Raw genomic sequence first — 17111 nt, 5'->3', positions numbered from 1 at the left:
CATTGCCCTCCCCTGGGGGAGAACTTAGTGAGGTCTTGCCAAGAGGCAACGTCTTATAAGGGGGTGGAGGGTGCAGATCAGCCATCCCACCTCAGATGGTCAGTGGACTGCAGTTTCCTTGGGGTGGTTGTTGTTGCTGCTGCTGTTGTTGTTGTAGTTTCTTCAAATATAAGCAAAAGTTATTTGGAAAGTCACAGAGTTAGAAAAAGTGAGCCAGCTGGGCTGCATGGGCTCAGGAAATGGGCAAAAGAATGGCCCTTGGAGCTTAGGAGAGAGTGAGAGCAAAGGTGAGTTCTTGAAGGATGAAGAGGGAGGAAAGGTGCAGGTGCATGAGAGAGAGAGAGAGAGAGAGAGAGAGAACAAACAGAGGTGTCCCTGTTTAAGGCAGACCCAGGCACCAAGAGGTAAAGGGAACTATTACAACTCTGCTTTCTCTCCCAGGCTTAGGGAGGCTCTCTGGGCGGAATTGGCATCATCCTTCCTCTCTCTGAATATCCTCGTATTTGTTGGTCAAGTCTGTGCATCTGTCTAATCGAGGGGAGGGTACTTTTTGAGATCAAAGGCCTTTGGGAGTTGTGCCTGTCGACCTCCCTTCTGGCCATGCCGCCTACACACACACACAGCTCTGCCCACTCAGGGCAGTGGCAGGCGGCAGGGAGGTGGCCAAAGCCATTGCTCCAGGCAGCAGGATGCACGTGGCTCTGGCTTTGTCCCCCTCCTTGTGTGATGACTGCTCCCCTGACGACAGGGGCAGCTTTGGACAGGACGTCATGCTCTTGGCTTGTTGTAAGTCTCAAGACAGGAACTAGGGAAGTGATTGCTGTCCTCCTACCTGGCCCGGCAGCCCAATATTCAGGGGATCCCCCAGAGAACGGCCTAGCCAAGAGAGACCCAGGATGGGTAAGGACCAGACCCCAGATGCCTGTGAATGCTCAGTCTGACTCCTCCTTCCCCCAACCAGGCCAGAAGAGGAGGAGCGCTGGGGCGAGGTAGGCCAGGTGAGAGTCTGTGGGGATAGAAGGCCATCTCTTCCGCTCTCTGAGGTGACCAGAAGGCCCAGCACTGAAGGGGGGCAGCTCCAAAGTGACCCTCAATTCAGATACTGTTCCTGAAAAGCCAGCTCCAGGGTCCCAGGCAGATCTCCCCACAGGCCAATGCCCTGCTGGACAGGGACTCCTGCCCTCCCCCACCCACCCCTCTGTTCAGAACCCCTTTTTCTAAGATGCATTCCCAGAATCGCTGCTGTAAACTGCACAAGCTCCCTCAGCGGCCACTGTTCCTCACACAGGTCTGTAATCACCTGCACCGGCTACTGCTTATCTCTGGGTGAAGTCCCAGAAGTCCCAGGTGCGCGGCCTGTGTTAGATGGCAGAGACTATTTCTTTCCCTTCTTCTGTACCTTCTTTTTTTTTTTTTTATGTCCTCATAAAAGAACTCTCTAGTATGTTTGGGGATCAGTTATTTGGGATCTGAGTTAGAAAGTGCCCTGGCTTTACTCGAGCTAGGGGTTGGTTCCCCCGGGCCTCTGACTTCTGGGCTCCCTGAGGCTGCCCATGTGAATAACACTTGCCTCCTGTGCTCCAGGTTCCAGGGCAGGTATTGGACCCATACCTGGTCCACTCAACCGTTCTTCCTCTTCCTCCCCAGGCTCCCTCTGCTCCGTCTCCATCGAGAAGGCACTGCCAGAGGACAGAGGCTTATACAAGTGTGTAGCCAAGAATGGCGCCGGCCAGGCTGAGTGCTCCTGCCAAGTCACTGTGGACGGTAGGTGGTGCCCACCCGTCGCCATCACGCAATCCCACCTTCCACACGCCCTCCTCCCACCGCACCTGAGCAGAGCGGCACCAAGGCTGCCGTCACTATCCACGGCATTCCTTTTGTGGGTGTCAAGTCACCTTTTGCAAAAACACAACAGGAAGGAAAGTGGGAGGCCGGCTTGAGGGTCCTGTGTGGCCTCAGCCCCACTCCAGGCTGGGAGGAGGAGGGGCTCACCTTGCTGCCACCTCTCCCCAGTCTTGGCCCCACCCCCAGAACCTTGCTGAACAGGGAAGCCGGGCACAGGGCAAGAGGAGAAAAGACACACCCACAGGAAAGTGACTGCAGAGGATTTTACAAGCCGCCACAAACAAGTGCCCGGTGCTGGCAGGACAGCCCGTGAGGAGTAGGGAGCAGAGCGGGGTCCCTGTGGGGAGGCTGCGTGGAGAAGGTGAGTTGGGCTGTGACTCTCCGTAGGGACAGGGCTGCCTCTGCAGGAAGGAAAAGGCACTAGTAGCACCGCAGAGGGAGGGGAGGAGATGTGGGGACAGGGAGGCCTGCCAGGTCTGCGTGGAGTTTCCCCGATGAAGGGGCCAGACCAGCTGTGAGGAGCTGGATTGGTCCTAAAGGAATGCAGGCGGTATGTTTGTGACTTTGTTTCTCCTTCTGTGCGTGGTTTAGAACTAAAGACTCGGAAGCGGAACAGACCTGTGATGGTTCAGGCTACCACCTCCTTTTATAGAACAGAAAACTGAGGCCAGTCAGAGAGGGACAGCATCCTGCATGAGCTTCCCTGGCCCCCTCGAGACTCAGTCCCGTACCCTTTCTTTTTGTTATTTGCTTGGAACTGTTTAAAAACGTAGTTAGAAGAAAAACAATTTCTTGCCCTTGAAATGCTGGTTAGTAACCTTTCGTGGCACTGTTCAAACTAGTGTCCAGAGAAGGCGTCTGGGAGACCAGCTTGGCTGCTCTGAATGCTGAATGTGATCATTTGGACTCGGAAATTCCAACCCATTTCATTGTCGGTCCTTAAGATGTAGAGTTCTTGTCCCCATTCTGGATTTTATCATCTGCTTTCCTGGTCACAAAAGCTGAGATCTATGATATATAATGAATGGGAGAGAAGAAAAAAGTCTTAAAAAGAAAAATCTTTTAAAAAATACGCACAATTAAATTGTCAACACAATTAAATCGTCCACTGCCAACAGGAAAGCTGAAGTTGCCAAATAGTGTGCATCTACCTAGTGTTCTGTGGATGTCTTTGCCACGGAAGCTCTGAGTCTAAGGAAACAGATTGGATGGGTTAAGGTGTGTAGTCAGTTCCAAGAGGCCTTGGAGCACATGTTTTGAGGCTCTGAGTCGGGGTTGCTGTTCGTGGTTAGTTACTCCTAAGTGTGACCTGGGCTGTCACCCACCCAGGTAGATCCTGCTTCTTTCTAGACAGGTGCTGTAGTTTTAAAAAAAATAGTGTTCCCGGGAACTTCACCCTAGAACAGTGGTTCTCAACCTTCTGGCCCTTTAAATACAGTTCCTCAGGTTGTGACCCAACCATAAAATTATTTTTGTTGCTACTTCATAACTGTAATGTTGCTACTGTTATGAATCGTAATGTAAATATCTGATATGCAGGATGGTCTTAGGCGACCCCTGTGAAAGGGTCGTTCGACCGCCAAAGGGGTCGCGACCCACAGGTTGAGAACCGCTGCCCTAGAAGCTTGTTCCTCACAGCTCCACTGCTCACATGGGACCCATGCCGGTTCCAGCCACCCTGTAAGGCAGCTCAGCCTGCTAATGAGATTATCTGCCTGGGGAATCCCTCTTTGGGTCCTATTTACACTGTTAGCTGAGGCAGGGCCGTAGTTCATTCTCCTCATCTGCAAAACGTCAGCACCTTTTCTAGAAACAGCAAGTGGTTTCTTTTTAAAACCAAACTTTGTTTTCAAAATAAAATTTCCTTTTCCCCTACAAGATGCATTTGGGGATTCTTTTTAAAAAGTTTTGGGGGATCCATTTTGCAACTTATGGGGCATTTTTGCCCATACATTGGTCTCCTTCTAGTTCATTCTCTTGCTCTCTCCATTAATCTTGATGACCTTTATTATGTATTTCTGGTTCCTGCAAGGAGGCTGCTGCAGGATTTGGCCTCAGGCTGCAGATTGGGAGTTGGGTCTTTGAAAAGAGCAAGGAGGGGGACCTGAGGTAGACCAGCCCAGACACAGGACTGACTCAACTGCTTGGGTTTTGTTTTGTTTTGTTTTGACAAAGAGACAAAGGGCAGCCCCCTTGACGTGCACGGGCTTTCCCTGTTGCTGTACTTGGAGATATGTCAGTGTCCTGCGTGCAGGTGGGCTTCTGGCCACATGTAGCTTCATTTTTCCATCAAGTGCAACCTCTGGGAAATAGTAAAGGACTGCAGTCCGCTTACCTGCCCCGCTGTGCTCCAGTGGGCTGCATAGGTTTCCTGTCCTTGGTCTGTCTCCTGATCTTCTCAGCTCCCCCTCTGCCCCAGGCAACAGCCCTAACTTAGAGAGCCCACTGGGTCCATGCACCCTTTGAAATTTTGGGCACAATTTTGTGTTTGTGGATGAGAGCATTTTTGGAAGAGAGGATCCATAGTTTTACACCAGATTCTCAAAACGAGTCACGAATTAAAATACACTGGAGAACGACTTGCCAGGTGAGGTAACCGTGACTGAATTGTCAGGCCCCGTCACTGTGGAGTCTCTCTCATCTGCAGCTGCTGCCTGATCTCTGGAGAGGACCGTCCTGCATTCCTTCCAAGGGGCAGTGAGGTCCCTCTGCACGAGGGTGGAGAACTGCTGACGTCAGGCAGGCTGTCCCCTGCCGCCCGGCAGTGCCCCGCTCCCGACAGCCCTGTCACTCACGCAGCCGGTGCCAAACACCATTAAGACTGTACATCTGTGGCCAATGTAATGATATAGTTTAAGGCCTCATAAAATGACTTTGGCTCACTGGCTGTTCTGTATTAACCACACTACTGCTTCCCTCTCATAAGGGAAAGGGGGGTAGTCTTTATGAGGCAGCAGCTCTGGCTGTTTCAGTCGTGCTCTGAGTCTTTTCTCAAAGAAAAAGGGTGCTGGTGCTCTTGTGCGCTTTCTTGATTGTGGTCACACTGCCCTTCCTTCCGAGTGCAGCCGAAGGCAAGTGTCAGCTTGTACCACAGAAGGACAAGGAAGCCTGCAGTGGGTGAGGACTTGCCAGAAAACTCACCCAGGAGGAGAAAAGGCTGGCCTTCAAGGCCCGACGTGTACATTTTTAGTTTATGCATTAGGAGGGCAGTGTCATTCTCACTGAGAAAACCGGGGCTCAGCGAGAGTCAGCAGCCTTCCCCGGTCACAGAGGCAGCCTGCAGGAGGTGCAGCGTCTCTGGCTGTCTCTGATCTCGACACACACCCTTCGAGCCACCCAGCACAGGGAGTCACAAAGGAGTTACCCTGGCAGGACTTGAACCTGGGTATGCCTGGTTCTGAAGCCTGCACATTTCCAAATAAAGTTGGTGTTTTTGTAGGTCAAAAACACTTGAATATTGGTGATGGTATAGTTTAACGTGGAACAAGCATATAATGCACTTGGCGTTATGGCCTTCTAGTGTGGGTGCCCACTGGAACGTTATCTCCTACCAACACGTGCACAAGTCTCCCTGGTCATGAAGCCCTTGGCCTCGCCAGCAGCTGAGGCCGATGCCCTTAGCCGGGCAGGGTACTGAGGGGTCCTCTGACTCCTGTCTTGGGATTCTGGCCTACAGAAGAGCTTTGTTTCCTCACCTCTCACCTGGGCCAGAATAAGAGGTAATGGGTCACTCAGGCCACATGTGCAAAGCACTTCCCAACAGGGAGGGCTGTTACTGGAGAGTGGACACTGCCATACTATCCACTAGACCAGTGGTCGGCAAACTGCGGCTCGCGAGCCACATGCGGCTCTTTGGCCCCTTGAGTGTGGCTCTTCCACAAAATACTGACTTCTGCGCATGGGCCATGAAGTTTCAATCTCACTGTACATGCGTGCCTGCACGTGGTATTTTGTGGAAAAGCCACACTCAAGGGGCCAAAGAGCCGCACGTGGCTCGCGAGCCGCAGTTTGCCGACGACTGGTCTAGTGGATAGTATGGCAGTGTCCACTCTCCAGTAACAGCCCTCCCTGTTGGGAAGTGCTTTGCACATGTGGCCTGAGTGACCCATTACCTCTTATTCTGGCCCAGGTGAGAGGTGAGGAAACAAAGCTCTTCTGTAGGCCAGAATCCCAAGACAGGAGTCAGAGGACCCCTCAGTACCCTGCCCGGCTAAGGGCGAGGCCTCAGTTGCTGGCGAGGCCAAGGGCTTCATGACCAGGGAGACTTGTGCACGTGTTGGTAGGAGATAACGTTCCAGTGGGCACCCACACTATCTCTCATCCAACAAATGTGTGGGTGCCCACTCTGTGCCAGGCACTGCTCCAGGAGCTGAGGCTGAAAGCAGTGAGCAAAACAGAAGTTTCTACTCTCAGGGACTTGACATTCTAGTGAGGGGGAGACAGTAATGAGGATGAACAGATATGTCATAAACTCTCAGGCAATGTCACGTGTTTGGAAAAAGCAAAGTGGGGTAATGGGAGCAGGGGAGGCTGCTGTGGAGAGGATGATTGCCAGGCCTCTCAGGAAGTGACATTTGAACAGAGACCTGAAGAGTGGGAGAGAAGGAGTCCCCAGGATCAGAGGCAGAGGTTATGGTGAGAACAAAGCCCTGAGGTGAGACTATGCCTGAGACATTCCCAGAAGAATAAGGAGGCAGATGGCTGAGCCTGAACAAGGGGCAGAGTGGCGGGAAATGAGGGTGAGGACAAGCGACCAGATTTGCCAGGCCATGTAGGCTGAACAAGGAAACGGGATTTTATTCTAAGTGAGGGACAACGCTGAACATCTAAAGGATCACTCAGGTGGCCATGTGGTGACCAGACTCCGAGGGGGTAAGAGGGAGAGCAGGAAGACCCCCTGGGAGTGGCTGAAATGGTCCAGGCAGGAGACAGTGGCAGGTTAGGCTCTGTGGGAGAAGTGGGAAGTGATCAGATTCATCATCTATGTTGCTGGTAGGGCTGATAGGATTGGATGATGAACTGGAAATGGAGAGAAAGGGAAGTCAAAGGCAACACTTAGTGTTTGTGGGGAGCGTGTGCGGATCAGTGGTGGTACCACCTACTGAGATTAGAATGCAGGGGCTAGGGGAACAAGCAAGAGTTCCCTGCATGTGCAGCCTAAGGTACCCATGAGACATCCAGGTGGGCATGTCACATGGCATTTAGATGAATCCAGGTTGAGGACAGAGGCCAAGATGGGAGACAGGATATGGAGAACCTTGCACATAGGAGGCCATTTAATGCCCTGGGATTGAATGAGGTCCCTAAGGAGTGGCTGTGGATGGAGCCAGGAAGGAGGCAGAACCCAACATTGAGAAGTAGGGCAGGACAGAAGTCTGCGAAGGCGATGGGATGGAATGGTCCCAATGAGAGGGACAGGAAGAAATCCAGGAGAGAGGGGTGTCCCGGAAGCCAATGGTGTCATTTTGATAAGAAAGGAGTGATGGAGATCAATGCGTCAAATGATGCTGCCAAGTAGAGTAAAATGAGCTTGGGCGTTGGCCATGGATTTGGGAAGCTGGAGCTCATTGGTAACCACGACAAGGGGGTCTCGGGGAGTGATAGTAAAAAAAACCTGACTTGAGGCGTACAGAGTCGAGTCTGGAGGGCTGAGTCCACAGCTAGAGTGGAGGGGAAGGGGTGAGGCATTGTCCATATAAGGACACGTTTTCCCCTCTATATGGAGGCCCCCACACCCCCCCTGCCATCATCCGCCCCCATACTTCTTCGGGCACGACCAGACCAGCGAAGGACTCCGGTCGTGGGGCCCAGACCTAGAAATGGAGTTCCATTTCATCAGCAACTGATTAAAATAGACAGAAAATACAAGCTGCTCTTAAACTTTTATTACTATTATTTTTATCCCCTGGGCCGCTGTGTGAGCACAGAGCTGGTTTTGATTAAGCCATGGTCCGTCCAGCCCACTCCTCGCTGCGGTTCTCACGGAGGTCTAGTGGCTTGTGGGGCATGCACATCCCCATGGGGTGGGGGTGAGGCTGCAGAGGGAGGAGGGGCTCCAAGTCAGGGGTGGGCCTGGTTTGAAAGGGAAAATGAGCCCTTTCTTCATGGCCAGATGGAGAGATAAGGTGCAGAGAACTTCTTAAACAAGGCTCGGAGCCCATGGCAGGGGAGTGCACTCACACGGTGTAAAGCCAGCGCCTGAGCAGAAGACAGATGCAGAGGCTGGAAACAGGCGATGGGGGCTGGTCAGGGAGGGCTTCCTGGAGGTGGAGCGTTCTAAAGCAGATTTGGAAGGCAGCAAGGAGATGTGACGAACAGGAGGGGTGATTAATATGAAACGACCGTCTTTCTGCTCTCCAGAGCACTCCGTATGCCTTCTTCTTTGAGCCCAGTAAACCGGGGCCTGGGGAGTGCGATGCTTCGGTACAAGTACTTCTAACGTGCAGCCAAGCTTGAGAACCACAGAGGTTGACAGATGTGTACTGAGGATTGTGCTGAAGAATGACCACTATGTCTGGGGAAAAACCAGTGTGAGAAAATGAAGTCATCCTCTTCCTGGTGCCCTGTGCTCCTCCATCCATGTCCACATGGACCCTGGGGTGTGGGCCACCCAATGAGGAGACAGGACAGGCGCAGTGGCCGCTATAGATGGAGGGGACCCCGACTCACCGTGGGGGGTGTTTCTGCTCTTACAGAAGGTGGTAGAAGGACCAGGCAGTGAGGAGTGGAGGCAGGGGAGGGGCTGGGTATCATGTGCTGCTGTGAAGGACTTGCTCCAGCTCCATTCCCTCAGCCCCACCCCCTGCCATGGGCTGCTTGACGCTCCACCTCATCTTTCCTGCAGTTTCACGTGCGCAACTCTGGGCCGACTCCCTGGGACCTGTGTGCCTCGTTGCCTCCGGAGCCCGGACAATGCCTGTCCCAGGCCTCCACAGCTAGTAGGGCAGGGACAGGCATGAGCTTGGGAAGGAAGCCTGGTGGGTGTGGAAGGTTTATATGGGCAGATCCACATTCTGGAGCAGGAAAGACCTAAGTGCCATCTAGCAGGAGTAGGGCGTGCAGATGGGAGCACCAAGAATCCCCTAGCTCTGTGCTCCCCACGCCCACCCTCACAGCCCTCAGGAGAGAGTGTGTGTTAGCAGCCAGGACTGCCCACCGGGAGGCCTGGACAGCAAGATGGCCTTCCTCCCCAGCCAAGCCACAGGAATGTGGCTGCTGCCTCAGCTGGAAAGTCCCCCCTCCCCCCACCCCCACCCCTGCTCCTTTCTCCCTCCACGTTTCCTCTCTTCAGGAGCAGGAAAAGGATGGATAGGAAGGGGCTCTGAGGGGAGGCTCCCTCGCAGCACGGGCCCTGAAGAGCATTCCTAGTGGGGAAAACGCTGCAGCATAGTGATAGCCGTTGGGCCAGCTGCTGCTTATCTGAGTCCCTGGTTGGTTTCCCCTCGACTTCCTAAAGTCCAGCCTCCTCAGGGCCCAGTGAGGGCTTTTATGCCCAGCCCAGCCCAGCACGATGTCCTGCTGCCCTGACCAGGGTTTCCCTGGCATCACCCACACTGTGCACCCCTGGGAGAGGGAGCATGCGGAGAGGCCTGAGGATTTGTGCACCCACCATGCAGCATTTCCGCTCCGCCCGGAAGGCCGCTGCCACCGCCCACTGGGTCCTCCGTGGCTCAAGGCTCAGGCCAGAGCGGGTGAGGCATGCCGGCCGCCTGCTCGGAGGTCTGGGTCTGGTTTGGAGGTTTGACTGTCAGTGTCCATCTGTGGAAGGAAGCCAAGAAATCAGAGGCTGTAAGGCCTCTGCAGACTGTGAGCCCCAGGGCAGGACCCGTTCCCTCCTTCCTCTGTACAGGAATCCTCTCCACATAGAGCAGGATTCTGGAAGCCAGAATGTTTACCCTGACAGTCAAGACCCAGTGGAGGGAAAGGATGGGAGAGGTGAGCCGAGGGCGCCGAATCCCCCCTGCTCGCCTGATGCGGTGTCTGGCAGCAGGTGCTCGCTGTGGAGGGGAAAGCGTTCACCAGCTCCCGGGACAGCCTGTCCATCCATCCTGCCAGGCGGCTGCGCTCTCCACCTGATTTATAAGGCCCCGGGCAGCGGGCAGCGACACTCCTTCTTTGGTGCTCTTGTGGAAGAGGGCCCAGGCGCAGGCGCCCTGCTGGGCAGGCACCGAGGCCCTGGGAGCTGAACGGGGAAGGGGAGGGGGCTGTCCTTTGGTTGGGGGGGGATTTTTATTGAGATGCCTCCTCTGTTCATTTCCTTGGGCAGCTGCCGACTAACGTTTGTTGTCACCTGTCTGTTCCAGATGCCCCCGCCAGTGAGAGCGCCAAGGCCCCTGAGATGAAAGCCCGGAGGCCCAGGAGCTCTCTTCCTCCTGTGCTGGGAACAGAGAGTGAGTACCTGTTCAGCTCTTCCCGGGGTCCCCAGGCCTGAGGGCCAGTCCAGGCCCTGCCTGCCCCCGACGGCCCTGGGGCTCCTGGAGACGGAGCCCGGGGCCTCTTCCCAGGCCTCCCATCTCTCCCGACCTCCCACAGCCTGCGTGGAGGTGCCCGTCCACCCTCCACCTCACTCAGGTCCTCCCTCCTTCTCCCGAGACTTCTGGGAGCGCTTCTCCTCACCTCTCCCAGGTGGGTCTTTCCTGCTGGCGGGTAGACCTTTCGAAACGGTGGCTCTGGCCTTACCACTCCTGGTTGGAGTGCCCAGCAGCCCCCAAGCCTCTGAGTCTCCTACAGGTGAACCTGTGCACCCTGCTGCCTGGCACACCTGCCACCCATGCACACGCAAGTTCTGGCGTTGGCCCCAGCCTGCTTTCCAAGCGCTGCCCTCAGCTCCTTGACGCCTATTTTATACTCAAGCCAAACTGAGCTCCTCAGGGTGCCCTGGACATCTCTGCATTTTTTCCTTTACACCTTCATTCTGCACCTCTCTCAATGGACAGGCTCCCACGGAAAAGCCACCTCATCCCTGACCAAGTCCATCCTTGCTCCAACTGAAAGTCACTCTCCCCTCCTGTGAGCTCCCACAGCCCTCAGCACCTCCTTTCTGCACTGACCGTCTTCTTCCTAGGGCCACGGTGATGTGTCTGGTCTCCTCCCTCCTCCACTGGGCGTTCCCCGAGGGCCACAGTCAGGCCTGCTCAGGTGGCCCTTCTGGGATGACACTGCTGCGCCTGCTCACAGAAGGCCCCTCAGAGTCTCTGAGAATCAGGCTGTAGCTGTGCTACCTGTGGCCGAGGGGAGGAGGGTCCCCTGGACCGCATAGGGCTCTCCCCTCTCTGTGGGTCTTGGCCTCCCATGGCCCACTTACCTAGAGGCAGAAAGCACAGGGTCCACGGTGCTTTCACAGGCCCAACACTATCCTAACCTCTTAGAAAATGAGAAGAAAAAATACACTTTAGGTCAAAAAAAATGTTTTCATTCAGAATATTAATGTGTTCATCTTTTTACCAGTACAGTTGGAAATGTAATTCATATGTTGGTATATTGATATCTTTTATTTTATTTTTTCCTTAGTGGAGGAAGGGGCCAGTGAAGTGCCCAGTTCACAAAGTCACAATGCAGCAGCCCTGGCTTCCCCTACTGATGAATTATTGGTGTAATTTTGTTAGAACTATGCTTCGCATCCTCCAGTTTAAACAGAGGGTGTGGAATTGCTTGAACATCCCTAACACACACTTTCTACATTTAAAAAAACAAACAAGATAAGCTCTTACATACCAGTACTAATAGAGGAAAGTGATTGAGCTTTATTAATTCAAGGCTGTTTCTCTATTTCCATTACAACACAGTGTTCTGTGACTTAGTTTTACTCTTTTCTTTTCAAAGCAGCGCATGTCCCCTCCTGATGATGAGCTTGCGTCCCTTACACATACTCCAGCCAGGCCATGGGCGGGCGAGGGGCAGGGGGTGGTGCTGGGGGGCCTGCCCAGCCTTCAGTGTGGTGGGTCTGCCAGTTGGAATTATAATTTCTTATGAGTATTTAACCACAGTGGGGAGCCTCAGATTACCAAGCGTGGCCCTTTAATAAGTTGTTGGAAGTGCATAAACAATTCTAAGAAAGACCTAGTAAAAATGGGTTAATGGTGTTATCTTGCAAAACGATTTCTTATGCCTGTGCTCTGTTAGTTATGGGAAATGTGAGCAGAAGAGAGGCTGGATCTTAGAAGCGCACCAAGTACCTGTGAGCCAGGGGTCTGGCAGGTCACTCGCCAGCCTGGGGCACAGCAGGAGTGCAGGAGTTTGAGCTGGGAGGTCAGCAGCCTCCTGTCCTCAGCTCTGGTCCATCCATTCCAGCAAGGTCCTGAGGGAGGTGAGGTGGGGTCACGGGAGAGCTGGAAAGAGAAAAACAAGCTGGAGACAGAGAGCAGACCGGCCTGGCTCCTCGCCCTGGAAGGGCGGGCTGTGGAGAACTCCCGTCAAGTTGTCATCGTCCAGCTCTAGGGCAGGGGCTCTCACCCTGGCTGCATGTGCGGGTCACCTGGGGAGCCTTCAAACACACCACTGCCCGGCTGCACCCCAGACTAATTAAATCAGAAGCTCTGGGTGCGGCCCAGCCCTCAGCATTTGTTTAAGCCGCTCCAGGTGGGCAGCTCAGGCTGGAAGCCAGCTGTCCCAGGAAAGCCGGGCCTGCACTGTTGGCCTTGAGAAGCCGAAGGGCTCTCCTCTGCAGCCTCCCTTAAGTTCAGCGGTTCTCAACCTGTGGGTCGCGACCCCTTTGGCGGTCGAACGACCCTTTCACAGGGGTCACCTAAGACCATCCTGCATATCAGATGTTTACATCATGATTCATAACAGTAGCAACATTACAGTTATGAAGTAGCAACAAAAATAATTTTATGGTTGGGTCACAGCATGAGGAACTGTATTTAAAGGGCCAGAAGGTTGAGAATCACTGGTTAAGTTGGACACCTCTGGGCCCCTCATGCCCAGGTCCTCAGAGTATCAGTCACCCGCCCAGTCTCCACGCTGTAGGGAGGGAGCACGATGCTCAGCTCTGCAGTGTGGAGGCTGGAAGCCTGGGCTCCTGCCCTGCAGCGGGAGCAGGAAAGGGGCTCAGTCCCCAGTGCTGCTAGGGGAGGGCGGGGCTGGCAGGAAGGGCTGCATCTCTAGAACATGCACACATCCACCAGGGATCCGCTCCGCAGACACTGCTCGTCTGCTAAGGGGAATTTCCTCTGCGTCCAGAGCCTACCTGTTAGAATTGCAGACATGTGGCTTCATGTACACCACTGACCACTTGGAATTCCTCTGCTGGCCCGTCCCCTCCCCCAACCTCCATCACCCCAGCCTGTTGCTCCTGGAGGCGCCTGAGGAGGCAGCTGCCCAGAGATAGGAAATGAAGAGGGTGTCTTTTAGTTCTTTTCTCTCGGGGCGGGGTGGGGGGGCGGGGGACACTTTGCATTGTTTATTAATTGCCTAAGTTAAGTATACATGCATTCTTGTTTAGACCTTTTAAACAGTATCCAAACATACCGAGTACTATGTGAAAGGCCTCTTTCATCCACCCCCAATTCCACTCACCTCAAATATATCGCAATTACTGTATTCTGTGCATTTGCATTTATATATGCAACTATATCACACGATCTGGGTGCCTCTGCAACTTGCTTTTTTTTCTCTCAGCATTGCCATTCCCAGGCCCAGATATCTGATTCCATGAGAAAGCCCAGAGGCTCGAGTCCCTGAGTGGCCTGGCTGTGTTGTGTTCATTTTTGTCAAAGGCTGGGAAGTACCTAATGTAACCAGGAAATCCATCTTTCCTGCAAGTGACCGAGGGAAGGCTGAGTGGTTTTCTTGTCAAACAGATTGTGGCCAGATCCCTTCTGCAGCCCTCCCCTCCACAGCCCCGCGTTCAGTCCTGTAAGTGAGCTGTCAGGTGTGAGTGGACAGCACTCATCCACGCGGGGGCCTGAGAGCCTGGGGGAGCCCCACCGTTGCTGAGCTGGCCGGGCCCCACCCAGGGGCGGGCAAGAGGAAACTGACAAGTACAAGTTAACCTGCCAGACACCCAGTCGCAGGTACAGGAGTGAGGAGGGGTCCCGTGGGAAGATTTCAGGGTAGGGGAGACTCTGGGCCAGGCTCTGAGGGAGGAGAAGAATGTGGTTTGTTTGAAGAGGAATGATAACATTATTGGAGGGAGAGACTGCACCGATGCCATAATGAATATTGTGCGGACTCCTGACTTGGAGGATCATTTGTTCGTCATAGAAAATAAGCATTTATTGAGCGCCCGTGCCACAGGCATCTTCTTGGGTGCTCAATCTGTGCCGCTTCAGGCAAGTCTCACCCTACTGAGCTGTTTCCATTTTACAGATGAGCCAAGCTGAGCCTTAGACAACTAACTTTTCCTGCCCAGGGTCTCACAGCAAGTGAGATGTGAAACTGTCAGGCCAACCCTGCTCTACTCTCCTGCCACAGCAGTCACCTGCGCCTTGGCATAGCCTCAGAGCCACACTTTGTGTTGTCCACACAGGCTGGGCAGCACTTCTGTCTGCGCTTGGGGTGCAGAGGTCTGACTGTCATTGGAGCTGGCGGGGGGAGAGGGGGTGGTGGGCGGGAATGGCGTGCTTCCCTGGATCTTGAGACCTGTCAGGGTGTTTGCTGCATGCCTCTCAATGGGAATTTTTAAATAACTTTATTTGATATAATTTCAAATTTTCAGAAAAGTTGCAAGAATAGTACAAGAAACATTTATATACGCTTTACTTAGATTCACCAATTATTTACATTTTGTTGTATTGTTTTATCATTTGGCATGTATATATTCATATATATATCAGCGGTTCTCAACCTGTGGGTCGCAATCCCTTTGACGGTCGAACGACCTTTTCACAGGGGTTGCCTAAGACCATCCTGCATGTCAGATATTTACATTACGGTTCATAACAGTAGCAACATTACAGTTATGAAGTAGCAACGAAAATAATTTTATGGTTGGGTCACAACATGAGGAACTGTATTTAAAGGGCCAGAAGGTTGAGAACCACTGAATTTGTCATTCATATATTCATACAGCTATATATTTACAATATATCTTATATAGATGATATGCATACATTTTTGCCACTCATCATATAGATACACATACCATTAATGAATGAATTAGAAACATCATGCCCTTAACCTCTAAACATCTCATTGTATACCTCCTAGGAACATAACCACATGCAGTTATTAAAATCAGGAAATTTAACATTGACCCTATACTGCTATCTAATCCACATCTACATTCAATTTTTGTCTATTGTCCCAATGTATTTTACGACTGATTTTTCCCTCCTAATGGGCATTTAACGGCAGTGGTCAGGGAGCTTCATAGACTCTGACTCCTCCGGCCCAGAGCTCGCCTCCCTTGAGCTGAGCCGGCGTAGGCGGCAGCCTGCTCAGGCACAGGGTGTGGCCAGATAGCCACCGGGATAGAGGGCAGGGGACAAAAGTCTTGGTTTTATCACTAATTGAACCTGAGGCCTTGGTGAAAAAGCCCTTTGCCCCTCTGGACCTTGGCCTCCTCACATGTCAAGTGGGGACTGTCTCCGACTGCTCCCAGGCTTTCCAGCTCCAACAGCAGGCCCTTCAGTGGAGTGTATTTCTAAGTGACACAGTTCAGGTGGGGTCAGCCGACTCCCCTTGGTGCCATAATGTGTGGAGGCTGAAGCCAGCATGGGTTGTGTTACACAGCAGCAGACATGTCCTGGCAGGAAGGAGGCCGTAAGCATAAGGCCCAGGTCTAGGGTGTTTGAGCTGGAAGGAGTCTGACTGGAGTTTTGTGTGAAGAAGACATCAGTGGGGCTTAAGGAAATGGTTTTAGGAAATACAGCTGAGGCCATGCCAGTGCAGGAACAGACTCGGGATGAGGCCTCTCGGTCTGTAGAGTTGCTGGTCTTTGAGAAAATAGATCGATGAGCTTCTATAGGGCAGGTTTTCAACATGAGGGCAGTGCCTGGCCTGAGGCAGGGATAGAATGAGTATTTGGTTTTTTTTTCAAATCGGTTCATGAGTTTCCATGCTTTAAGGGTCCCTGCCTCCACCGTGTCTCTGGGATTTGGGGAGAGACAGGTTGAACGCCCCTTTGTGCTCCAGGCCTGGCCTTGGCTGAGCTGCCCTCTGGCACCGGTCACTTAGGCTTCAGTCCCCATGTTGAACCCCCCAGATTATGATGCTTGTAGATTTCTTTGCTTTGACCTCCCATATGTGTCTGTCTTGGAAACCAAACATCATGTCAACTTAAAAATGTCTTTGGATATCAGAAGCAGTGTCCAGTTTTCCTAAAAGGTTTCCCAGGAATCAAACCCTTCTTTTAAATATTCTCTCCAGGTCATGGGGAATGTCAAATCCTGATAGGATCCAAAGGGCTAAAAGGAGATACTGGAGAGGCTGAGACTTGGAGACTCGCTTGACAGTGAAAGATGTGGGGCCTGGGAGAGAAGCTGGGTATTTCCATGAATGTCTTTGAAAGCTGGTACCAACTCCCAGTCATTCCCAATCAGAGTATTGGTCTATGAGAAGCGATGGGGCCCTCACCCTCCACCCCTGAGCTGCTGCCTCAGCTCCTCCCGGCTCTCCCACTATCTCCTACAAGCCAGTTAAATGGCAGGAGGGCCTGGAGGACGCCCGTCAGGCCACCCTGGCACTGTGTCTCAGCCCTGCCGGCTGCCTCTTTCACAACCATCCTGGCGTTTTGTGTCCTGGGGCTTGGGGGTGGGTGTTTGCAGTAACAAGAGGAGCAGTGTTCCTGTGGAATCTTCTCATGTGGCAGCCTTTGCTGTGAGGGGATGTGTCCAGGAAATTTGCCCAGAAATGTTAATTCTGGGAAAATCACCAGTATTTCTGCACAAATCTGGAAGGAGCTGGAAGGAGCCTGATGTGTGCAGGGGAGGGGTTGGGGGTTGTCCCTGAGCCCTGAGCCCTGAGCCCTGAGCCCTGAGCCCTGAGCCCTGAGCCTGCTCCAGTGCAGGGCAGTGGGATTCAGCCTTCCACCCCCAGGCCTCACTGCTACCCTCCTGCTCTGACACAGCCTGTGGTGTGGGTGCTCCCTTCACCCTTCACCCAGGCCAAGTCCCCTTCAGGAGCCTTTGGCAAAAAGTTAATGCTGATTTTGGGAATTGTGAAGATTTGTATGTCTATTTTTAGTTAGCTACCTAAAAAGGGCAATGTCCCCAGAGAGGCAGAGACCAGGGACCTACTGGTACCCAAGGCTGTTCCAGCTTCATCCCCGATTCTCCTTTGCTTTTCATTATCTCAGAGCCTTTTGACTCCGTGAGACCCGCCTC

The 17111-nt window shown here is 53.0% G+C and overlaps 1 protein-coding gene across 2 annotated transcripts in view; it reads left to right on the top strand.

Annotated features, from left to right (window-relative positions):
* The window catches only part of MYLK (myosin light chain kinase), a 176846-nt gene that overhangs the window by 104895 nt on the left and 54840 nt on the right, over positions 1-17111 (top strand). The window contains exons 18-19 of one of the 2 annotated variants that reach the window (XM_014545250.1): positions 1648-1764; positions 10149-10235. In XM_014545250.1, the coding sequence (XP_014400736.1) occupies positions 1648-1764; positions 10149-10235 (204 nt within the window). Of the gene's footprint in view, positions 1-1647; positions 1765-2113; positions 2207-10148; positions 10236-17111 lie in introns of those variants that run through there. The other variant, XM_005873108.2, reaches the window with a different exon arrangement.

Source organism: Myotis brandtii, unplaced genomic scaffold (genome assembly GCF_000412655.1).
Source record: "Myotis brandtii unplaced genomic scaffold, ASM41265v1 scaffold4, whole genome shotgun sequence".
NCBI lineage: Eukaryota > Metazoa > Chordata > Mammalia > Chiroptera > Vespertilionidae > Myotis > Myotis brandtii.
This window is presented reverse-complemented; position numbering and strand designations above follow the sequence as displayed.